The sequence below is a fragment of the Carassius auratus genome, chromosome 6 (genome assembly GCF_003368295.1).
Source record: "Carassius auratus strain Wakin chromosome 6, ASM336829v1, whole genome shotgun sequence".
In the NCBI taxonomy this organism is placed as follows: Eukaryota; Metazoa; Chordata; class Actinopteri; order Cypriniformes; family Cyprinidae; genus Carassius; species Carassius auratus.
In genome coordinates, this window is record NC_039248.1 from 11,994,449 (window position 1) to 12,019,650 (window position 25,202).

The following is a 25,202-nucleotide window of genomic DNA, read 5'->3' on the forward strand; positions in this document are numbered from 1 at the left end:
TCTCTATAAAAAAGTTTAGAAACTAAACTTTGTCAAATGTCATAGCTGTGCACAAGGTGTTTGAATCTCAGCTCCAGGTTCAAGTTTATTTGTTCGTTAATGACATCATCAGCAACTAGTCCATGTCGACACGATTTTCATCACATAAAAGTCGACTTTAAAAAAATCAGATCAGAAGTCATTCAACCCCTAGTATATACATTTATCTTAATAGCTCAGAATTGATAGTAATTTGGTCTCTAATAACTATAAATCTGTTATTTCCATATACAGATGATTCTTTAGGAATAAATTACTCACTTTAATTTGTTCATAACAAATTAAGATATGCATTTTCTTTAATGTGTTAATGTCCATGCAACGCATAGGTAAGATTATAAAAGTTTTTCTGGTACACAACCTTTATGATAAGAATGCTTGTAATATGAGAGATTGTAAAATTAATATTAGGACTTAAATCAACCAATAAACAGTTTTTTTAACTAGAGTCTTCAGCTGTAATTGGTTTACTTGTGGTGTGTTAGGGATCTGAATGTTATAAAAAATCATTCATATCTGTGTTCTTTCCTTTTTGTCACCAGCATGCCATAGGAAAGTTCGCCATCCACTCACTCTCTCCATGTTACGTATGTGTGTTGTGTTTTAGTAATGCAGCCTCATCATACAGTGTCATAATGGAAGCTTTAATTTGAAAAAAAAAATGCGTTCAAAGGTTTATTTATTTATAATACTTGTATGTAATGTGAGTGTATGTGTTATTTGTCTATTTTTTTGTTTATGCTCTATGAGCCGGAAAACCAGCATGAAATCTTCCCTCTTACATTCCTTTTGGCTTCTTTGCACTTCCCTTTAAAGGGCACCTGAGTGCAAACCTGAATAAGTCTCAGTTACCAGAGTACTTAACTGACTTTATTTCATATAACCATTTAAATTGTGGAACAGGAAACTGGCTAAAACGCTCCTCTCTCTCTGGTCTGGCTGATGGGGTGGAAGACCTGCTGGACATCAGCTCTGTGGACAGACTGTCCTTTATCAGACAGAGCTCCAAGGTGAGGACAAATCTCTGCATTTACTGGATTAAGGTTAGAATAGTTGGTTGTGATGGTCAGTGTCAAATAAGAGTGTCCATGGTAATAAAAAATCTAGTTTAGAACTCATCTGTAAAATTATCCATGTAATGTAATATTATCTATGTTGATTTGATATGGATTTATAAGATTTTCATGTTTAATGACTCTATATTGTCATGTGGTGTTATATATTATGTACAATAAGTATACTCAATACTCAATCAGTATGCACACACAAGGGGGGTAAAGGGGGTTATATTCATCAGTTTCCACAAGAAACTATGTCAATGTTACCTTGATCATTAGTGCAATCATTTTTCTGCCTCACCTAATTTCTTTCTTGGGAATAAAGCTGGACCCTCATGGCACACAATCAGTCATTGCTGTAGAGCTATTAGACAGGAAGACCTTGATTTTAGTTTTTCTGTACATCTCAGGTCAAGTTCACCAGTGCTGTGAAGCTGTCGGAGGGTAGCGCTATCGAATATGGGCGAGAGGAAGAGGAGAATTTCTTCAAGCGGCTCGGTAAATGGCGGTCTGGTCGGAGGAACCCTTCCAAGCTTCACCACACAGAAGAGAAAGATGGTAGAATCCTGGGGTGCCTTCCCCGACCCCCGTCCACAATTCGCTCTGTTTGTTCGTTTGTGTGCCCGTATTTGACGTGTCTTGTGCTTCTGGTACACTCCTCTACCATCTTCCATACCAGCTCTCTGTGTGTTTGTCCATCTTTGTCAGAGCCATCCGCTGGAAGAGGGACTGTGGTTCTCTGACCTATGACCCGGCACCATGACCCGTCACAGCTTTGTCAGACTTGTCGTGAACCTTCAGCTCTCCAAGTTAATAGTTAATAGTTACTAGATGTTTGTTCAGGAGATTTCAGAAGTCATAGTTTGACTTGCAAATCTTGAGTATTCTTGTTGTTTCAGACTAGTGCCAAAAAACAGACTTGCACGTTCATTTGCTATCACCAGATGCATATTTCATAAGTTATTTTCAGCTGTTCATGTAGAGGTTCTACACTCCTTTGACTGACACTGTTCTGTACCATGACAAGGTTGCCATGGATTCCAGGAGCGCTTGGCCGCCAGTCAGGAGGCCATGAAGAATAAGAACATTGTGAATCTAGGTGCTATCAGACAGGGCATGAAGAGATTTCAGTTCCTGTTGAACTGCTGTGAACCTGGAACCATACCAGATGCTTCGATTTTAGCAGCAGCACTGGACCTGGTCAGTTTGTTTTTTTTTAAGTGTGTGTGTGTGTGTGTGTGTGTATGTATGTATGTGTCTATATGTATATGTATATATTGCTCACATTTGTGTCTGAATGAATTGACGCTAGTTGACGATAGCCAGAGCCAGTCAGAGTTGATGGATTTCACAGAAAATCACATTGTGTATGAAGAGCACATATTTAGCTTATGATTCCATCCAGTCAGACGATATCAAACATATTTGATATTTTTTGTCAGTTTTACAATACAAGTTTTATTTTTTTTGCTGATCCTAGCAAAGATGCACATTAGTTCAGAATGCCTTGAAAGTCTAATTGTGTGTAAGATTTAGTCTATGATGCCCAGAATGTTTGATGATATGATACTAAACAAAAGCAGCAAGTGTATGATGCCTGTAGTGTTTTAAAATGTGTGTATTAATTTCAAAGTTGTGTAGTGTATACCAGTTTTAAATGTGCAATTATCATATATATGTTTATGTATTTATTTATTTTTTTCAAAATGTGTTGGTCCCTTTTGGTATACATTTTTGCTCATAAGTTTTACATACCCCTTGCAGAATGTGCAAAATGTTAATAATTTGAAACAAAATAAGAGGGATCATGAAAAGTGCATGTTACTTTTTATTTACCACTATAAGGAATAAGCCATTTCACAAAACAGATGTTTACATGTACTCCACAAAGCAAAATAATAACTAAATTTATAAAAATGACCCCGTTCAAAAGTTTACATACCCTTGAATACTATGAGTATTAATTAATTAGTAATACTATGAGTCATTTCCTGGATGATCAATGACTTTTTTATATTTTGTTATAGTTGTTCATGAGTCCCTTGTTGGTCCTGAGCAGTTCAACTGCCTGCTGTTCTTCAGAAAAATCCTCCAGCTAGTGCACATTCTTTGGTTTTCCAGCATCTTCTGCAAATTTGAACTCTTTCCAAAAGTGACTGATTATGAGATCCTTATTTTAACACTGAAGACAAATGAGGGACTCTTACACAACTATTACAAAAGGTGGAAACATTTACTGATTCTCAAGAAGGCAACACAATGCATGTAGAGCTGGGGGATGAAAAAAACACCCCGCATTTTTAAATCAAGGTCAAAAAATCGGTCTTAATTTTCAGTGAAAATAAGGAACCGATTATTGTCTTGTTCATTTTGCTAAATGTCTTCACCAGGAAGCACCCGTGGTGGCAAGGGCCTCGCTTTTCCTGGAGTGTGCTCGTTTTGTGCATCGCTGTAACCGTGGTAACTGGCCAGAGTGGATGAAAGGTCACCATGTGAACATCACTAAGAGAGGGCTGTCCAGAGGACGATCGCCTATAGCAGGAAACAAAAGAAACACAAAGCTCCAGTGGAATGCAGCCAAACACTTCTACCAGTGGGGAGATGTGAGTCACATTATGCTGACGGATATGCAGATGTAGTCTTTCCTGCAGAAAACATTCTTACATAATTTTTTCAGAAATTCATATGTGGTATTTGTCTGCATTTAATATTTGTGTCCTTGAAAAGGCGATCGGCACTCGGCTGAGTGAAATTTGCCACTCAGACACTGAGAGTCCAGCCAACATCTTGGGTTTTATCTATGATGAAGAGAGCAAGAGAAGAGCAAAAAAGGAGGACGAGGAAGAAGATTATCTGGATGACAGTAAGAGTGGAGATGAGTGCTGAGGAAACGAACAGACGCTGGAATTTTTGGATCCAATATATATAGTTGAGCATTTACCTGATGGCTTTTTTATGATTCTTTCAACAGACACAGTCAACCCCACAAAGTGTGGATGTCCCTTTTCTCTGAAGATGGCTGCTTGTCAGCTGCTTCTGGAGATCACCACTTTCCTGCGAGAGACCTTTCCCTGTCTTCCCAGACCCAGAACAGAGCCCCTTGTGGTAAGTTTTGGTATTGTCTCCCTCAGACAAGATTTATTCAGCGGTAAAATAACTGAAAATAAATAAAAACTAAACGGAAATTACTTCTCAAATTCTCATGGCTTTATGATTAACAATTCAGAGATATCTGATGAAATCATATCTTCATAAATACATCTTTCATTATGTCTATATGTGGCAGAATAAAGATTTGTACCCATTCTATTCTATTGTCTAATTTATTTAAAGCTGCAGTACGTAACTTTGTTTTCTAATTTGATTAATTAAATAAATAATAAATTTGAGCATGGCGCTGCATCATTATGTCATGTCTGTAAACATAGCCTAGTAGCCGGGACAACTTCTTTATCGTATTTGAGGATCCTGCAGGTGGCGGATCATTAAATTATTGCCTATTCCCACAGCAGCTAAAATAATAAAAATTTTAAAAATCGTTTTGATGGCAGATTGTAATCAAGAAAGATTATATGCAACACATGTGAATTAAATTAAATTATATTCCAGTTTTAAATGTGCTTCTGATTACAGACAGTCTGGGTTTAAACAAGATGTGTATTTAAAAGACAACCACTTTGATTGGAGCATTGTTTGCCTTTTGGGTTAAAAGAATTTCTTATTATGAAATTCAAATGATGTGACAATTAGAGATTAGACTGTGCAGAAATTGAAATCTGCATGCTAGTACACACTATACTCATAGTCACGCAATGCTAATGTTGTTAACGTTAATAATTTGAGAGTAAAGTATAACAATAATAATATTTTGCAGGGTTTGATGTGATATGAGCTAATCGATCGTTATATCGATAAATCACGATTGGTAGCGCAATTTATTGTAATGCTTTTTTCCTCAGTTGGTCAGAACAAAGCGTGACAGACTTGTTACTTACTTGTTCAGATGACAATATATGGTGAAAATTCTTATGTGGCTGATATATTCCAAGACGTAGGCTACAATCTGTGATTACTAAGTACAGTGAATATCCACACCAGTGCGGTGACTAACAGCTATACATTCACCTCAAAACAGATTCATGGGCGCTGGATCACAACCCACGCATGGAATGTAATTCCACAAGGAATTGCAATACCAGGTTTTCAAAAATAGATGGCGACAAAGAGGCAAAACTTAAGGGCTGCAGCTTTAAAAAACAAAACAAAAAAAAAACACCTTGCTATGTCCACTGTGCTAGACTAACTGAGATTTGTCACAGCACTTGTACATTGTTGCTCTCTTTTTGGTCTGACTGATTCAACTTTGTAAGTCGCTTTGTATAAAAGCATCTGGTAAATGACTAAATATAAATGTCCCTCTTTCAGTTCATACTTTGGAATTTGTATTCAGTTGGCCACAATACAGGATGTTGAAATGGAATGACAGGAAAATAAATTTACTGAATTGAATAAAGAATAGCAAATGAATACCTTAGTTGGAGCCTTGCCGTATATTCAGCCTGTTTGACTTCTGATTGAAGGGTAAGCGTATGTTAAATCGCATAGTAAAAGACATATAACAGGCTTGTCTTTTGACTTCAATAGGATTTAGAGAGCTGTCGTTTGCGTCTGGACCCTGAGCTAGGCCGACACCGCTATGAGAGGAAGATCAGCTTTGCAGGAATCCTGGATGATGAAGATGGACAAGACGATTCTCTGAACAGCAGCAGCCACACCCTCAAGTCTGACACTGGCTGTGAGGAAAAGAAGTCATCACAAGAGCCACTGGGTAAAAAGAAAGAGGAATAATTGTCTACATGTTTGATCAAGGCTACAGTCTGATTAACCATTTTCTTTTTTTCTCGTCTTTCCCCAGCTCCAATTAGAAAGATCCGTATTGGTGGCTCTCGGTTGCTACAAATTAAAGGAGCAAGGAGTTTCCGAATAAAGAAAGGAGGCTCTTTATCTTCTATCCGCCGAGCAGGCAGTCTGAAAAGCACTAAGATGTCCAGACAGGACTCTGAATCTGAGAACGATGCAGAATCAGAACGACTGCTCTCCCAGAGTAGAGATACTGTCACTGATATAGGTCAGACAGTCCTCCACCAGCCCTGTATGAATTTATTTTGGCTAGACTTCATGTGTGGACTTTAATGTAAAATTTTTAGGTGTCAAAAGTAGGGAGCTGGCCAAAAGTTCCAAATCATGCATATGTACAGGCAAATGTATAATTAACCTTGCTGAATTATAGAAAGAGAGAAACATTGTTTGGCTGACTCAGCAAACACAAGGTTAATGTAATGCTTTTACTAAACATATCTAAATGTACATATTATAACTTAATGGTTACATTGTGAAGCTAAGGGTTCAGACGATATTAAGGTATGTTTTTAACTTCAGTCTGGATGGATATTTTACAGTTCTTTCATTGAATGTGTCTCATCAATTTAACATTGAACACTTAGCTATTTGAAAGGTTTTTACTGCTGCTTTAAATCTTCAGAGTGAGAGATATATGAACAAAAAATTGTATGCATTGTATAAGGTAAAGGAGGGGTCAAATATCTAAAATAAATAAATAAATAAAAAGGATTTATTTCTATATATAATTATATTTCTGATTCAAACTGAAACTTTTTCTATGTACCCTTTTAGCCTGATTTACATTATTTTTTTGGATGACACAAGGCTTATTTGCTATATGAAAACTATGACGTCAAACCAATGCATCTAAAACATATACTGCCCACTTCCAAATCTAAAACATACTTTTTGTCATTGCCACAAATAGATATGTCAAACAAATATGTTTATGCAGATAATGGCTTTTCTGCACATAACTAAAAGTTACGCAGTAAACCAGAAATTGACAACATAAATAATAACTTATTTTCATTGATTACGGTGTGTTTATGTGTTATATGTTTAGGGAGCCCTTGGAGTGCTAGCGAGCCAAGCATTGAACCTGAGGGTCCTGGCAGCACAGGGGGTGTGGAAGACAACTACCATCGCAACATGTCCTGGCTACATGTACGTACCAGCATTCTGACTTTTCTCTGTTTGAAATAAATGTGTGTGATATTTGTCTGATATAATCATCTTTCTCAATTTTCAGATCATGATTCTGCTGTGCAACCAGCAGAGTTTCATCTGCACTCATGTGGATTTCTGCCACCCTCGCTGCTATCAGCACCACAGCCGCTCATGTGCTCGGCTCGTCCGTGCCATCAAACTTCTATACGGAGAGACAGTAGACAGTCTGAAAGAGAACAGCACTACCGGCAATATCAGTGGCCGCGCCAAGAAGAGCAAAGAGGTGGTTAAATAATAGTCAGTGTTTCTGTAGCAGTGTTCAAGATTGCCTAAAATAGGATAATTTGGTTTGTTTATTTAATTATGTGCAGACACAACACAGCATTGTTAGTTATTTGTCCAAGTTTCATACATAATCGCTCTAAAATTTCTAAACGTGCACAAGTGCGCAACATGCTGTTTTCTTTTTTTGCCTATATTATGATAGGGCAGTTTAGAGCTGACAGGAGAGGGAGAGGGGGGTGGGACTGGGAAAGATCCTTAAGTTGGAATTCGAACTTGGGACGCCCATAGCACAAAGATGCTGTATGGCAGTGCGCAGCCCACAAGGCAATTGGCATGGACCAACATGCTTGTTTCTGAAGGAAATTCAATATCTGGGTGTAAAAAATGGCCGAACATGTGTTGGTATTTTTATATTTATAACATACAGTATAGTTAAAGGGGGGGTGAAATGCTATTTCATGCATACTGAGTTTTTTACACTGTTAAAGAGTTGGATTCCCATGCTAAACATGGACAAAGTTTCAAAAATTAAGTTGTACGTTTGAAGGAGTATTTCTGTTCCAAAAACAGACTATCTTTCTCTTATGAATATAATAAAACTAAAGACTTTTTGGAGTTATGAAGGATGCAGTACTACTCTATAGGTACTCAAGATTAACAGGATATTGAGTGAAAACGAGCATTTCACCCCCCCTTTAAACAATATCACACCAGGAGAAGTACTATTTTCCTGAATATTAGCACAATTAGCAAACGTCTTAGACACGAAGCCTCAACAAAACCATTGTAGTCTCCAATATCCAGTCAACATACAGTGGTGTTTAGCTGCTAAATGAACCTGTGTTTTAAACAAATAAGTTGAGCGAATGATTCGGTGACACTTTCACATGCTTTGTTCTTGAATGAAGCAGGCCTTTTAATACATTGAATGAATGTATAACTCATAAAGCATTCATTTACTGGCTGTTTTAGTTTTAAAATGGAATCAAAATGCCACTTTCATTTGCATCTTTTAAGCCACAGTAAAAATACACTGTACCATATGGGTTGACTAAAGGCATTCAGGTGCAACCTAAATGAGACCTTCCTAGCTCAGCCTGCCCAAATACAGTATATAATTGTTTTTTGCTTCAGTGTTCAGACAAATCCTGCCTCCGGACCCCATCCATGAAGAGACGCCCCACTGACAGCAGTGCTGAGGGGAAAAAAGACACTGGCATGCTAAAGTACATCCGCAACCAGGTCTCTCCTTACTGTCCATTACTTGTATAAAAGCTATTGCTGTTGTTAAAAATCCATAAAGACCGCGTGTTAGTTGTGGTAGGTGTAATATGTTCTATTCCTTTAGGTAATGAGTCTGTCTCCAGCCCCTTTGTCCTTGCTTATAAAAGCAGCCCCTATCCTGACTGAGGACATGTATGGAGACATTTTGCCTGCAGCATGGGAGCTCCTGCTGAGTGTGGATGAACATATGGCTGCAGCTGCAGGTCTGTCCAGCTAATATATTCCTCCCTTGCTTAGAAATCTAGTCATTAGCTAGTTAATGCAGTTTTTGTCAGCTGTGCTTCATTTTAAAGCACATGGATTTTTTACATGTTTAACACAATGCAAAACTTGTGCAGTCTGTATACATTCATCCATTTCTTAAATGATTCTCTATGTCCATAATCATGCGAACACATAGCTGCCCTGTTCCTGCTGTGCGCGGTGAAGGTGCCGGATGGAGTGACCGAAATGATGATGGCTGAGTTTCAGCATCAGGAAGCATGTCAGAGAATTAACTCCATTTTGAAATTCTACACTGTCTGGAGATTCCGGTACCAAGTGTGGCCTCGGATGGAAGAGGGGGCTCAGCAGATATTTAAGGTAGATCCATTCGATTTTTACGATGTACCTGCAGTATGCATATTTCACTCTGATATTAATTTGTTTTCAATCATTATAACAAAATAATATCAATACTGCTGTTGTTTCATAGATTCCTCCACCCAGCATTAACTTCACACTGCCCTCTCCTATCCTGGGAATGCCCTGTGTGCCTATATTTGACCCTCCATGGGTTCCTGTTAATGCAGGCACTGTTCCAGATGCAATCAGTGAAGATCAGTTTGTAGGTTTTTGTGGCCAACTGCATCGAAACTTTGCTGCCATTAGGCAAAATGATCATGCACAAATTTTCCATAAGATATTTTCCTGTTTCCCACCATTCATTTCCTTTTCTGCTCCCTATGCCTCTCAGAAATCATTCTCAGCACGAGCAGTATCTCGCTCTCACCAACGGGCGGAACACATCCTGAAGAACATGCAGCAGGAGGAAGAGAAGAGGAGGCTCGGTCGTGAGGCCAGCATCATCACGGCCATCCCTATCGCTCAGGAGGCCTGCTATGAGCCCACATGTAGTCCACCACCTGAGCAGGAAGAGGAAGGTGTGTCATTTCTGTGCTGTACCAGTTAGGGTTATATCATAGTCATTTCCTTAATCTTTTCAGATTCATTTTATTATGAAAACAGTTACGTAAGTTACTTCCTGTAGCTCTAAACTTGGTCCAAAAGAGCATTGATTGTAACTAAACTGGCAAAAAATCTTGTTATCTACTTAGCTTGATAAAGGCAGGAAATTCATACATTTATACGTAACCACTCACATTTACTATTAAGTATTTTCTTTTTTGGGTGTATGACACTTCCCTGTAAGTCTTAAATGGCTTGTGTCAGAAAGAAAGTGAGAAGTGGTCATTAATTAAAAAAATATAAACACTCATATATACATATATATTTAAGTGATCTCATTAAGTGAAGGTTGTCCGGATTTGATTTTGAAACACTGATTTCACTTTAAGCGTAATGATCAGTCCTGCACAGTTTTGCACCTCATGGGTTTTCAGAACTTGTTCATAGTGCTGAGCTGTTCATGAACAAATATAATATCTGGTGTCCTCTTCTCTGTCAGTAGAAGATGTGATGAACTTGACATCACGTCGTCTGTCCGTCAGCCCCTCTTGTGCCTCCAGTAACTCCCACAGAAACTACTCCTTCCGCAGGGGCTCTGTGTGGTCAGTGCGGTCAGTGGTCAGTGCTGAAGGTAAGAAACAGTCACAATTATGCATTTTCACACACTGCTTGTGGTGCCATCCCAGAGAGGTTCGAAATCACTCTCATGGACCTTTCCTGGACTGTGCCCAGCTGGTCGAATGTCCTCGCAATCTCAATTCGAACAGATGAGTCTTTACTCATTTTCAAAAAACATCTAAAGACTCATCTTTTTCGCCAGCACTTAACCAACTAATACTAGTACTTACCTTTTCTTTTCTTGTCTATCATATTCTTAAAAAAGAAAAGAAAAAATAATAACCTGGCTACGTGTTCTGTACTAGACTAACTGAGACTTGTCATGGCACTTGTATACTGTTGTTGTTCTCTTGTTGGTCTGATTGCTTCTTTTGTTCTCATTTATAAGTCGCTTTGGATAAAAGCGTCTGCTAAATGATTAAATGTAAATGTATTTACTGACCTGTTCACCATGAGCATGTTTAGGTATAGGTTAAAGAATCATAAAATCTTATATTCATAGGGCGTCATTGAATTTTTTTTATAAATGTGGTTTGTTTTACCTTACAAGATGATGAAAACACAACAGAACTCACACCAACACATCACATGCTGCAGCCACCCCAGTCTGTTTTCCCACCATGCATCTGTGCTGCTGTGTTGCCCATTGTGCACCTGATGGAAGATGGAGAAGTTCGGGAGGATGGAGTTGCAGGTGAGTGGCGAAGAAGAATAAAAAAAACACAAACATTTTTACCCCCTGCTCTTTTAGACCCTCAGAATGATTTATTTCTTTGTTTTGTGTTCCCACAGTATGTGCTGTTGCTCAGCAGGTTCTGTGGAACTGCCTGATTGAAGATCCAGCCTTGGTTCTTAGACATTTCCTGGAGAAACTCACAGTCAGTAATAGACAGGTAAAGTCAATAAATAAGTCATGCTTTTTAGAGAAGAAAAGATGAACGTGCTGTTATATGATGAAACACATGTGATGGTTGTTGTTCACAGGATGAACTGATGTACATGCTGAGGAAACTGCTTCTTAACATTGGGGACTTGCCTGCACAGACCTCGCACATTCTTTTCAACTATCTGGTGAGACCTTAGCATGCTTTTTCAACACTAATGTGATGACTGCACTCATAGTGAGCACTCTTAAACATAATAAAGCAACCAAAAAGAACCAAAAATGTTTTGTTTTTTTATTAAATAACATATAATAAATATTTTGGATTCCATGAACATTTATAGTGCCATGAATAACTTATATGAGATTAATACAGCTTTTTTTTGTAATGTAATTTAATGTAATGCAAATTTTTGTAATTTTTTTTATTTATTTATTTTTTTGCAAGGCAATTTGTTATAAAATATCCAAAATTCCAAAGAATGAAAATTGTGCTGTCTTTTACTAACTCTCATATCATTCCAAACCCTTAAGGCTTAGGTTAGTCTTCAAAACAAAATTATATTTTTATGAAACCTGAGGGATATCTGTCCCTCCACTGAATGAAATTAATACAAAAAGTCATAAAGGCATCATAAAATAAATATAAATTAGTCGAGTGGTTTATCATATCTGATGTTTTCTCTGTATATGTGTATGTCCTTGTTTAAATGTAAATAAAATCCAAAAATAAATCATTATATGTTCATTATAACAAAGGATCATGTCTCTTCACTAGATTAAGATGCCTTTATAACACTACTGAATCTTTGTAAATTTTCATTAAAATATCCTAATTTGTGTTTTGTCTTATTGATTTGGAATGACAGGGTGTGCACATGATGACATAATTTTCATTTTCTAAACACACATTCATCAAGAACTATTCTTTTTAAAGTAAAGGATGGAGATACAGGGATTCTGCGGATCTACGTATCAAACTTGACATGTGCAATCTCAAATTTTTTCTCATTTTTTTCTAGGTGGGCTTGATCATGTACTTTGTAAGGACTCCCTGTGAGTGGGGCATGGATGCCATATCAGCCACTTTGACCTTTCTGTGGGAGATTGTGGGTTATGTGGAGGGGCTGTTTTTTAAAGACCTTAAACAGACGATGAAGAAAGAACAGTGTGAGGTCAAGCTTCTGGTTACTGCCTCCATGCCAGGTTTCATATTTAAGCATTACAGACAATCATAAAGACAATAAATGAACTAGGGTCTTTGTCATGCTTAAACTGTGCCTGTAATTGTGTGCCTAGGAACCAAAACCCTGGTGGTTCATGGACAGAATGAGTGTGACATTCCCACCCAGTTACCAGTGCATGAAGACACCCAGTTTGAAGCCCTTTTGAAGGTCATTGTTAAAGCTGTAAATGATTATTTAGCTATATTTTAACAATATAACATGCTTTCATTTTTACTTATATGTTTTCACACCAGGAGTGTTTAGAATTCTTCAATATTCCAGAGGCTCGATCTGCCAACTATTTTTTGATGGATAAGCGTTGGAACCTTATACACTATGCCAAGGTGGGTTATGGTTGTTTCTGAACAGATCTTCACATTTCAAAGGATAGATACTATACATTTTTGATAGTAAACACCAGATTGTTTGTATGTTGACTGAAAATTGGTTTGCCTCTCTATATCAGACCTATGTGCGAGACATCTACCCTTTCAGAAGATCAGTGTCCCCTCAACTTAACCTGGTTCATATGCTTCCAGAGAAGGGCCAGGAGCTCATCCAGAAACAGGTGAGTTTTGTGAATTTTATCATTAAGGGAGAAATTGTTTTTACTGGACTACTGGTTCAGCTCACATAATAAAGTTTTTTTTTAAAATGATGATAGCTTTAGAAATTAGGATCCAATGTTGAATTCATATATTTTATGTAACTTAATTAGAGCAAATTTCTTAGATTAGTTAAGATGATATAGCACAAATAACCACACTTTTTTGCAGGTGTTTTCTAGAAAGTTGGAAGAGATTGGTCGAGTTCTGTTCATCATCTCGCTTACCCAGCGTATGCCTGCTATGCACAAACAATCCCACGTCTCCATGCTTCAGGAAGACCTTCTGCGACTGCCGTCATTCCCTCGCTCTGCCATTGATGCGGAGTTCACGCTCTTCAATGAGCCTCTAGGTGAGTGAGAAAAACTATTTGGTCATTTAACTGTCTAGCCATTTAACAAGTAGTGTCAGTTCACCTAAAGTTGTATATGTCAAATTCGGATGATTTTATCCATCTTACAATATTCTGTTAAGATATCAGTTCAAGTCTTGCTCATGGTAATCCTTTCTAACAATATAAAAAGCTAATAATCAGGTATAACATAACTGAGTTGAATTGGAGAATGACAAAAGAAAGACAAAAACGATTCCTGCACACAGACAAATCACACACGATCACGTAAGATGATTCTTAACTTAAAATAAGTCTGAACCGAAAACTGTGACCAACATTTCTTCTACTCAAATGAAATAGGTTATTAACAAAAAAAGAAAAAAAAATTAATCAGCAATTGATTAGAATTGATTCAGTCATAGAAAAGGCTTTTTGCTCATTAAAAGGAGGAAGATCAGCAAGTTTGTAATCAGTTGCCATACTGCCATAAACTACAACTGTTAGCAAACAACGTCTTTTACCTGTTTGGAATTCATTTGTTGCTACAGAATTTACTGCTTGATTCAAGTCAGTAACAGAATAAAATTATAATTATGAAGCATCATTACATTTCAACTAGCACACAAACAAACTGCTTTAGCTTGATTTTACACAGCCAGTTGCACATATACATCGTGACCCGTCGCCCCTTATATTATATAATCAATAATATAATCAATAGGTAAATCAATATATATTTTCCCCCTTCCCAGGCAAAGAGCTCTTTGGTTTGGACACCTTACATAAGGTCCTATGGATTAAACTGCTGGAGGAGATGTTTCTAGGCATGCCCAGTGAATACCCTTGGGGTGATGAGATTATGCTATTTCTGAATGTGTTTAATGGTGCCCTGCTCCTACACCCCGAGGACAGCGCCCTCCTCAGGCAATACAGCGCCACTGCCATCAACACAGCTGTACACTTCAACCACCTCTTCTCCCTCAGTGGCTATCAGTGGATCCTTCCTACGATGCTCCAGGTTATCCACAAACATAAGAGTTATTTTTATTCAGTATCACCTAGCAATGTTTTTTCTCCTCTGTTTTTATGACGCTAATTCTGTTTTGTGTTGCTGCTGTTGTTTGCTGAAGACATACGCAGATTATGAGAGTAACCCACTGTTGCGTCGAGGGATTGAATTCTGCTGCAGGCAGTTCTATATTCTCCACCGCAAACCTTTCATATTGCAGCTCTTCGCTAGTGTGGCCCCACTGCTGGAGTTCACTGTAAGAACACTGCGCTTCTCCTTCATAGATGGTGTTATTACAGTGTTATTACAGCACTATTAAACAGTACATTTATGACATGACTTTTTATTTTTCTTACAGACTCGCACTAGTACTGGTTTATCGAAAGGAGTGTCTTCACAGTGTCTTTTTGACCTGCTGGTATCTTTGGAGGGAGAGACTGCAGATTCCCTGGATGCTCTGGAGCTGGTGAAGGCTGAGAAACCTCTCCGCTCTCTGGGTAAAATAGCTCACATAGCTCCTGGGGGAAACACAGCTTAGATTGACCCTCAGGCTCCATGTCACATTAACAGAAATTTGCTATTGTTTTGGATTTTTTTTCAGATTTTTGCTATGGTAATGAGGACCTGGCGTTTTCAATCAGTGAAGCCATAAAGCTCTGTGTCACAGTGGTTGCTTATGCACCAGAGTCCTACCGCAGGTTTGTACCTTGCTGATTTCAATCAAATTCTTTAGAAATTCATAATATATATTGGTAATATACAAGTTATAAGCAGATATCACATGCCTATTAATACTGGCTATACATTGTCCAATATTAGATAAGTGTGCATGTTCATTTTTAATTTTCCCAGTTTTTTACTGTTATTATTTATATTTATATCTCTCCGACATCATATATCTTTATAAATCTTTATTTATATATATATATATATATATATATATATATATATATATATATATATATATATATATATATATATATATATATATATAATGCAATATTTAGTTTTTATTATGTTATGTAAATATGTGATTGTATTTAGAATTACTGATTTTAGTTTTTATCTAATGATTCAATCCAGTCAAAGGACATCAAACATGTTATTGAATAAAATAATGAATTTTGTTATTTTGAGTTTGTTGAGGCACTTTTAAACTCGTGTGATACAGTAAGTAGTGTGATCCTCAGTCATTTAGTGCATGATGACCAGTTTTTCTCTGTAAAGCTTTCAAGTGTATTTTGGAGAAAATTCTATTTGCAAGATGGAAAATCTCCGTTTCTCTTGTCAGTTTGCAGATGCTGATGGTTCTTGAGGCTCTGGTTCCGTGTTACCTGCAGAAGATGAAGAGTAACACACTGACTCTGGAGTCGGCGTCTGCAGCGAGGGATGAGATCGCTGCCATAGCCGCCCTGGCCACTTCTCTGCAGGCCTTGCTCTACAGCGTGGAGTCATTGACACGGTCAGTCCCAGAACACTGCCTTTACTGTAATTACATACAGTCCTAGAGTCCTAGATATTCCCTGTGTCGTCTATTATTTATTATTGTGTCATCATTTGATTTTTTTTCATTCGTAGACCTATGACTGCACCTCAGATGAGTCGATGTGATCAAGGCCACAAGGGAGCAACTACAGCCAACCACGCCATGTCTGGAGGACCAAACACCAGGTCAGGGCAGATATAATGTGTTCTTTCCTATTGTGTTTGTACACAAGAAAAAGTTACAGTACAGCATTCACAGTCTAGGTAAGTGTTTAAAGACACCGTTTACAGTTGAAATAGCGGATACTGTATTGAATCAGTTTCTTTTTTTGTGACTTGTTGCTGTTTTTTTTCTTTTTTATTGGGGCATCATAACAAAAATAATATAGTTGACATACAGGAAGAATCAATTACTATAGCAGCACATATGGAACTTTCTTTTTCAGATTATGTTTTCCAGATATTTTATCTTTACATGGCTAGTCATTTCTGCATTTATATGGTTATTTATAAGAAGGTCACTTGGCACTATGCTGACGCCTCGCTTTGTTATAGCAAAGTATTATAACAGAAAATGTCTGCACTGCCTGAACAGATATGGTTTGCATGTTGAAATGATTTGCAAATAACAGTACAATATCAACAAAACACGCAGTAGTTGTTTGAAAGTTCTCTGGTTTGACTCTCTTGCAGGGATAACCTGCACCTGCTGGAGGAGGGTCAGGGTATACTGCGGGAGGAACTGGATGAGCGTATCACCCGTGAAGAGTTCCGTCGCCCCCGTGAGTCTCTGCTTAACATCTGCACAGAGTTTTACAAGCACTGCGGTCCACGCCTCAAAATCCTGCAGAATGTGGCAGGAGAACCCAGAGTCACTGCTCTAGAGCTTCTGGATATCAAGTCTCATATGAGGTGAAACAAAAGCTACATACACTAGTTTGAACATCCATGATGGAGAAACTAAGTCATATCATACATTTCTATCATGTTTTACAGATTGGCAGAAATCGCCCACTCCCTACTTAAATTGGCCCCGTATGACACGTTGACCATGGAAAGCAGAGGACTGCGCCGCTACATCACAGAAATGTTACCCATCACCGATTGGTCGGCCGAGGCAATTCGTCCCGCCCTCATCCTCATTCTGAAGAGGCTGGATCGCATGTTTAACAAGATTCATAAGATGCCCACACTCAGGTGCGTTCACCCTCAGGCTCTGTGCACCAGGTATGTCCTCAGGCTGATCTCTAGCCCTCCACCATCTGTGTTTCTGTATTCTCTGGTGGAGCTCTGCTGGCCTTATCAGTGGTATCACATCTTTGAGATGCGATGGCCAGCTGCCGCTTTTGTGCTTTGTTTGTTGTGCTTTTTTTTTTTTTTTCATTCTCTCATTATGATTTCAAAATAAAGTTGAATAAATGGTGTACTAAATGTTGTAAAGCAATTATGCCTACAAATATTATATCTTGCTTTTGTGTACACACTATGAGCTTGCTTATGTTTGAGAAATATCGTCTACAATACTCTTATGCAATATACTTAAACGTAAACATGAAGTATTCTGGTTAAAGCACTATTTTATGTAGGCATTATTTATGTGAGTTTCAGGGATTCGTTACAAAAGGTGACATTTCCAGAAAAATAAAAATCACATGAACAAATTTAGCATGATTGGGACATTTTGTGCACATAATAAACTTTCTCAAATGTGGTTTTGTAAACATATTGAAGTTTCTTCTGCATGTGGAAAACTAAAATTGTATTGTGCATGCAAAATTGCTAATATTGTCAGAAAAACGTATGTGCACAAAAACCTTTATGTGTGCATGGGAAAATGTTTTTGTGTTTTTAGTTTAAAGGTTTTCTCATGCTTTCACAAATGTGTGTGTGTTTGTGTGTGTGTGTGTGTGTGTGTGTGTGTGTGTGTGTGTGTGTGTGTGTGTGTGTGTGTGTGTGTGTGTGTGTGTGTGTGTGTGTGTGCAGATTTTATATACAGAAACCAATAATTTTAATAATGTGTGAGCACAAATATTTTCCAACGAACAGAAAATGTTTTTGTTTTTAGTATAAAGGTTTTCTCATGCTTTCACAAATTATTTGTGTGTGTGTGTGTGCAGATTTTATATACACAAACCAATACTTTTGTGTAAGCACAAATATTTTCCAACAAACAGAAGAAAATGTTTTTGTTTGAGTATGTTTACACATGTGCATATACACTACTATTCCTTTAGGTTGTAATACTACTTGTTTTTACTGTATTTTTGATCAAATAAATCCACTCTTGATAAGCATTAGTGACTTCTTTCAAAATTTCTGAATTATTTAAAACTTTTCACAATCTAATCTATTAGCTTTCTAATGCACAAACAGATTTTTAGTTTTTTCTGGAAAATTCCACTTTGGGTGCTCTGTAATTCAGTGACTAGTGACAGAAAACACATTGTATGAAACCTTGTTGATGACCAGCTTTTATAAGTGTGTGAGATGAATATCTCTGTGTGGTGTTTTTCAGGCGGCAGGTGGAGTGGGAGGCAGCTAGCAGTCTGATTGAAGGGATTTGTTTGACACTTCATCGGCAGCCAATCATTTCCTTCCTCCCTCACCTGCGATCTCTAATCAACGTTTGTGTCAACCTGGTGAGTCCCAAACCGCTTTTGCGTCGAGATCCTTTGTGTGATGCATATTTTCTTTACATAAAGATGTATGTGTTTAGGTGATGGGGGTTGTGGGGCCATCTAGTGTGGCAGATGGACTTCCCTTGTTGCATCTGAGTCCATACCTGTCTCCTCCTCTTCCCTTCAGTACAGCAGTTGTGCGTTTGGTTGCCATGCAGATCCAGGTATAATCGCTTTCTTTCTTTAGATATTTCTAATACGCATTTCAGTTCATTATATATATTTTGTCGAGCATATGTTTAATGTCTTCATCCAATTCTAGGCTTTAAAGGATGACTTCCCACTCAGTCATGTGATCTCCCCCTTCACCAATCAGGAGAGACGAGAGGGGATGCTGCTAAATCTCTTGATTCCATTTGTATTGACTGTGGGCTCAGGGAGTAAAGGTCTGCCTTATAGAACAAACAGGAGTCATAATGCATTTGGATGTTATTTACAATGTTTATTTGTGTTTTTCCTTTACAGACAGCCCTCATCTGGAGCAGCCAGAGGTATTTCTACTTTTGCAGACAGTCATTAACATCCTGTTACCCCCGCGCATTATCAGCACTTCCCGCAGTAAGAACTTTGTCCTGGATGCATCCCCTGCCCACTGCTCCACCCCAGGGGACACTGGGAAAGACCTGCGTAGAGAGGGACTGGCTGAGTCCACCAGCCAAGCAGCTTATCTTGGTAAAAGAGCCCTGGAGACAGTTGGATGGTGTGATATAAGAATTGTTTCTGCAAATTTTATATATATTTTTTCTATTATTCTGCTCTTTCCAGCTCTGAAGGTGGTCTTAGTCTGCTTTGAGCGACAGTTGGGTAATCAGTGGTACAAGCTGAGTCTGCAGGTCAAGGAAATGGCCCTGCGGAAAGTCGGTGGTCTGGCTTTCTGGGATTTTATTGACTTCATAGTGCGCACAAGAATTCCAATCTTCATTCTATTGCGTCCCTTCATACAATGCAAGGTGAGCGGATTTTGAGGATATGTGCTAGCTTTCTGAACTCTCTATTAGTGGTTGACCGATATGGATTTTTAATAGCCAATTCCTGATATGTATATGATATCACACATTTACTTTAAGTTAGTAAATAACAGATGTATTGCTGCTAGACTAAAATTACATTACATTTATCATTTAAAGTCACCGTGAAATAGAAACTGACAACTGGAAAATTGTCACAATTAAATATTGTAGTGTATATTATTAATTAGCAAACAATGATGCAATCAAGTGAGTTTTTTTAACCACTATCAGTTCACACCGTTTGTTTCCTGTGCACAGTGCACAGATGGTCTATCACACAACATTAATCAGTCGTCACAATTCCGAATATCGTCCAATTTATCAGTCTTGGTTATATATCAGTTGCTCAATCGTTTCTATCCATGGTCCTTTTTTCTGTATACTTCTGCAAGATTGATATTCATGAAAAAGTCTTCATGTCTCTACTTTCAGCTGTTGACCCAACCAGCTGAGTCTCAGGAGGAGATCACTGCCCGTCACCATATTGCAGAGCAACTAGAGCGTCGTTTCATCCCACGGTCCCTCTGTAAGAGCTCTCTGTTTGCTGAGTTCAGCAACGAGCTCAAGATCCTGAAAGAGGCTGTGCATAGTGGCTCCGGTGAGAACTGGCTTAATCTGTATATTACCTAGAAAAAAAAGTTAACCTACCTTTTGTTGGAATCTCAGAAGTGAAGGCCAGGAGACTCTTGGGCATCATTGTAGTTTATATACAATTAGGGGGCAGTGCTTAGAAATCGAGATAAAGCACCAGTACTAATCCAGTCAGCATAACTACTCAAAAGACTGGGGCAAAGGCACCAAGAGCCATTACAAACAAAAGATGTCTCTGTAATCTGGCTCATTTGATTTACAATAAGAAAACAGGTATTCAAGTTTTGTGATTTTGTGATTTTGACCTAGGGTTACAACTGTACTTTATCAAAGACTATAGAAATACAATTCCCATAGAAACCTAAGGCTAGAGCATGCACAATCATAAGTGCATTATGCATATATAACTGCGCATGCACATTGCCTGGTCTAGCCTGAAAAAAAAAGAAAAGCTTTTTTAATCAACATTAATGGGGCAGTTCATTTCAGATTGTGTCGCTGATTTGAAATGTGTAATTTAATTGTGAGTTCAGTGAGCAGTTTTTGAGATTTCAGGATTCCCCCATTTATTTAGATAGGCCTTGGTCTTGTATGAGCTGCTGGGTAGTGTTTGAAATATGGCCGCCGACTGAACAGACTTTCCTTGAAAGGGACTTTGACTTTATTTCTCCCTGTTTTTCAGCATACCAAGGAAAGACTTCCATCAGTACTGTTGGCACGTCCACCTCTGCATACAGGTTGAGTCTGGCCACCATGTCCCGCTCCAACACCGGTACAGGAACTGTCTGGGAGCAGGAGAGCCAACCCTCACGCCAGCCCTCACAGGACACACTCAGTCGTACCGATGAGGAGGAGGAGGAAAGTGTGTGATTCATCCTATTCAGTTCCTCTCAAAACATTGAATTTCTCTCATTATATACTCGCCCTCATCACTTTCTTCATAAACCTGTTTATTTAAAAGATCTGACTTAAAAGAACAATTTGTTCATGAATATATATAGCCCCTTTCACACTGCTATACCGGAAAATACACAGGTAAGGTGTCCTGGCAGTTGTTCCGGGGTGGCTAGATTCTCACTGCCAGTGATTACCCGGAATATGTGCGTGCGTTCACACACAACCCGTAAAGACACGTGACAAGTGGAAAATGCTAGGCACATTAACTTTAACTTAAGCTGGCGAACGATCTCAGCTTCAGCGCGGAAAGTGAGGACTGAGGAACTAACTTCTAATCTCTGCTTCATTACAGTTTGCACTTTTTTTTTCATGATGAACGTTGATCTTCCTTCAAAACACCTGGTAAAAAAGTTGCACAATAACGTGCGTCATCACTATGACATACCCTTTACAGCATTAGTTCTGGCTTTTGTTCCGACAGCGCTCGTTCCGGGACTTAACCCGGTAATGTTACTAGGTCCCCGACCCGGGATCAATCCCGGGACATGTTTGCTTTCACACAGAAGGCGACCCGGCAATTATCCGTGTCAAACGTGCTGTGTTAAAGGGGCTTATGTGACATATATGAATGCATGAATGCACATACATAACATTTTGTAGCAGATCTAGACAAGTGGAGCTGGGGGAGTTGGAGGGTTTCAGAGCAACTGAGTACACTGTAGGAACAGCTAGCAGCAAATTCTAAACCAGATGTTTAGCAAGCAATTTAAATGTTGAGCAAGCAATCTTATTGGCTGCAGAATCAGCTCGTGCCATATATTAAATAATATTATTGCTAAGAGTGCATGTAAAGGACCTATCAGCCTGCGTTATCTAGAGGTTCATGACTGAAATATATATTTTTTATTATTATTTTTAACAATTATTTCAAGCAGCATGGTAAGTTTATTATTAAAATTGATGGGTTTTATTGCTGAGGTATTGTCCTTTTAAGCACCTGCTAATGTTGTTGTTGAATGATCCATATTAATGTTTACTCTGTCGCTTTCAGACGACTCCATCAGCGTCCCCAGCGTGGTAAGTGAGCACGAAGCTTTCCTCCCCAGGCTCATTTCCCAGCGGCGTTTCTCCAGTCACGCCACAGGGTCGGCTGCCACTCAGCCTGAGCCAGGCATGAGCACCATGCTGCCCAGTCACAGGTAAACAGACACCCCTCTTCACAACTAAAGCTCATTCAGACCGAAAACTGTCTATAACAACCTTATTTATCCAGCCTTAGCATATCTTTCCCTTTAAGAGAGGGCTGACCTACAGCTGGGGGGTTGCATGTCTCTTTTATTATTCCCCTAATCTTGTTCCCTGCCCAACTCTACAGTGAACCCAATGTGCTAGATGAATCCCAGGGGCTTCTGGAGGAGGGTAACCTGTCTAGGTACAGTGTCACGGCCCTGTGTGTGAAGTGTCTCACCGTCTGTGTGCCAGGGCTGGGCCTGCCTTCCCTGTTCATCACATCCAACTTAATTCCTCACTAGGATCTCTCTCTCTCTCTTTTCTCTTTCTCTTTCTCTTCTCATCCACTCCAAGTCACTATTTCTTTCTTTCTTTCTCTCTTGGCTAGGGACAATGATGCCTGTCTACGTTTTATCACTTTGTGGTACTCATGTCATTTCCAGTGAGCCTCATGGTGTCATGGTGTCCACTCATGTTTCAGGCTTTTTGCTGCTCAAATTGGAGTTCCTCTCTGGGGGCCAATCTGTGGGGCTGGGGAGTATGGTCTAGCAGGTGTAAAATAGACAAGTAGAAATTAGAGAAATTTAGTTTTTCTGACCTGACATCAGATGAATCTGACAAATTGTTGTAGAAAAATGGCTTAGTTTTATATTGGATGTTCACATCCTCTTGCTCACACTGCTATACCAGCTTCACTATTCCCCTTTGTTTTTTGTGGATGACATTGCAGGTTCTGTCCTGCGATTCATGCTTTCTTGATTCATCCCTGTCCCTGTGTTTGATTGGTGGAGGGCTGTGGACTAATGGGGATTTGTGGATGGGACACATTTCCTTTTAACTCTCCAATTAATCAGGAGGATTTAACAGGGATTGTGTTTTGCTCTTCGGAGCAGTTCGAGCTCATCAGCTCTGTTTGTGTGTGTGTGTCCTTTGGTTTTATTCTGCAGGGTTGCCAGCGTCCAGAGTGAACCAGGACAGCAGAATCTGCTAATCCAGCCACCTCTCGGTCGTAAAAGAGGACTTAGGCAGGTAAGTGCTCAGAACACAGTCTTATTTTTTGCACTCAGTATATTATGTCAAGGCATAAAATTAAGGCACTGTGTCTTGTAGCTACGGCGGCCCCTGCTGTCTATACAGAGGGTACAGGACGAGTCTCGTGGACGTCAGGGAGCCAGACTCTCAACAACCCGCAGGAGCATTCAGCCTAAGAGTAATTGTCGTTTGTGTAATTACATTAAAAAATAAAATGATTATGTGTATATGTCTATAGCATGGATAATATAATAATATAATGTAATATAATATAATCTATGTGTATCATTATTGGTTAATGTACACAACACAATCTTCATCACAGTCTCTAAAGACAAACATTTTATTTTTGCATTTTAGTCAGCAGATTAAATGCCGAGTATAATAAATAATAAATATATTCATGGAATATACACAAATAAATTACATTTATTTTGAATAATAATATAAATACCTTTATAATTTCATAATTTATAATTGTAAAACCATTGTTATATCAAAAATGTGAGATTTTAATAATTATACAGCAGAATACATATATAAAAATTCCCAGTATCCACTCTAAATACATAATTAGTCAAATAAAATTTGACTTTTTAACTTAATTTAATTATTATATTATTTTAAGCTATTTTGGTGTGCATAATACATTCAAAGAAATACCTAAAATACATAATATATAATTTTTAATACATTTTCAACTTGGTTTTTCTATAAGCAATCTATGAAATATTAATTTTACATTGCTTAAATTCACTGAATAGTAATTTTCAGACATCAATATTTTATCATTATTTTATCAAAACCAACAAAGACTTCCCAGCAAATGGCATATAGTTTGGAAATAACATTAAAGGCCCAGGATTATCCAAATTTGATAGGTTTTGATATGGTTTTCATATAAGTACCTCCACTCAGATGACCACTATAAGAACCGGATAGAGTGTCTTATAGTGCATAGTGCTAAAAAAAACGATCTTATGAATTTGATTCCCTGGAAACTGCATGAATAGTAATAGTGTATACCAGTGGTTCCCAACCTTTTTCAACTCGCGGCCCACACAACCAAACACATATGTTTGCGCGGCCCACTTCAAAAAAATTAACTGACCCCACTATTGTTGGGTTAATAACTTAGTACTCAGAAGCTAGATTTTAAACTATATTTATTGAATAAACTAGGGCTGTGCGATATGGACAAAAAAAAAAAAAAAAAAAAAACTATCACGATTTTTTTGATCAATTTTGCAATTGTGCTTTTACAGTCATAAATGCATTCAGGATTAATTTGAAACATATTTCCAAAAGAAAACCAATCAGAGCTTTATCAAAAAGTTGTAACATCTCTAGAACAGACATAAGTCAAAATTATCACTATAGTGAAGATGTAAAAAAATGTATAGAAATACAGGGACTTTTTTTTCTTTTTTGCCATGCATTGTTCATAGAGCTCATTAATTGTAGCGGTGCCTCAGGTGTTTGCAGTGTGTATATGCGGTCAGCAGTGAGAGCGCATAAATATAACGCAAAAGCACATTAAAATAATGCATGAGTGCGAATCTCTCTGTTCGCAGCAGATTTCCTTTGCTCTGTCACAAAACCGGTCGTGCTTGCTCAGATACACGCTGCTTTGTGAGGAGAGAGTGTGCACACTTAAAACGTGTCTCCTCTCACTTAAACTGCATCCTGTTCACTAACA

At 38.3% G+C, this 25,202-nt stretch overlaps 1 protein-coding gene across 6 annotated transcripts in view; it reads left to right on the plus strand.

Annotated features, from left to right (window-relative positions):
* Window positions 1-25,202, plus strand: part of unc80 (unc-80 homolog (C. elegans)) — a 51,928-nt gene that overhangs the window by 24,830 nt on the left and 1,896 nt on the right. For 2 of the 6 annotated variants that reach the window (XM_026261999.1, XM_026262017.1), the window contains 43 exons: window positions 943-1,049; window positions 1,508-1,595; window positions 2,125-2,297; window positions 3,488-3,700; window positions 3,825-3,960; window positions 4,069-4,202; window positions 5,742-5,925; window positions 6,013-6,225; window positions 7,066-7,166; window positions 7,252-7,452; window positions 8,589-8,696; window positions 8,803-8,941; window positions 9,139-9,320; window positions 9,433-9,564; window positions 9,694-9,880; window positions 10,405-10,536; window positions 11,074-11,217; window positions 11,316-11,416; window positions 11,508-11,594; window positions 12,429-12,612; window positions 12,706-12,800; window positions 12,887-12,976; window positions 13,099-13,200; window positions 13,409-13,589; window positions 14,324-14,589; window positions 14,702-14,836; window positions 14,939-15,077; window positions 15,182-15,278; window positions 15,872-16,042; window positions 16,159-16,251; window positions 16,759-16,977; window positions 17,062-17,262; window positions 18,581-18,704; window positions 18,782-18,907; window positions 19,006-19,129; window positions 19,209-19,415; window positions 19,509-19,693; window positions 20,186-20,351; window positions 21,027-21,206; window positions 22,293-22,440; window positions 22,617-22,673; window positions 23,419-23,500; window positions 23,582-23,681. In XM_026261999.1, coding sequence (XP_026117784.1) covers window positions 943-1,049; window positions 1,508-1,595; window positions 2,125-2,297; window positions 3,488-3,700; window positions 3,825-3,960; window positions 4,069-4,202; window positions 5,742-5,925; window positions 6,013-6,225; window positions 7,066-7,166; window positions 7,252-7,452; window positions 8,589-8,696; window positions 8,803-8,941; window positions 9,139-9,320; window positions 9,433-9,564; window positions 9,694-9,880; window positions 10,405-10,536; window positions 11,074-11,217; window positions 11,316-11,416; window positions 11,508-11,594; window positions 12,429-12,612; window positions 12,706-12,800; window positions 12,887-12,976; window positions 13,099-13,200; window positions 13,409-13,589; window positions 14,324-14,589; window positions 14,702-14,836; window positions 14,939-15,077; window positions 15,182-15,278; window positions 15,872-16,042; window positions 16,159-16,251; window positions 16,759-16,977; window positions 17,062-17,262; window positions 18,581-18,704; window positions 18,782-18,907; window positions 19,006-19,129; window positions 19,209-19,415; window positions 19,509-19,693; window positions 20,186-20,351; window positions 21,027-21,206; window positions 22,293-22,440; window positions 22,617-22,673; window positions 23,419-23,500; window positions 23,582-23,681 — 6,234 coding nt within the window. Of the gene's footprint in view, window positions 1-942; window positions 1,050-1,507; window positions 1,656-2,124; window positions 2,298-3,487; window positions 3,701-3,824; window positions 3,961-4,068; window positions 4,203-5,741; window positions 5,926-6,012; window positions 6,226-7,065; window positions 7,167-7,251; window positions 7,453-8,588; window positions 8,697-8,802; window positions 8,942-9,138; window positions 9,321-9,432; window positions 9,565-9,693; window positions 9,881-10,404; window positions 10,537-11,073; window positions 11,218-11,315; window positions 11,417-11,507; window positions 11,595-12,428; window positions 12,613-12,705; window positions 12,801-12,886; window positions 12,977-13,098; window positions 13,201-13,408; window positions 13,590-14,323; window positions 14,590-14,701; window positions 14,837-14,938; window positions 15,078-15,181; window positions 15,279-15,871; window positions 16,043-16,158; window positions 16,252-16,758; window positions 16,978-17,061; window positions 17,263-18,580; window positions 18,705-18,781; window positions 18,908-19,005; window positions 19,130-19,208; window positions 19,416-19,508; window positions 19,694-20,185; window positions 20,352-21,026; window positions 21,207-22,292; window positions 22,441-22,616; window positions 22,674-23,418; window positions 23,501-23,581; window positions 23,682-25,202 lie in introns of all 6 variants that reach the window. The other 4 variants (XM_026262006.1, XM_026262034.1, XM_026261994.1 and 1 more) reach the window with 3 other exon arrangements.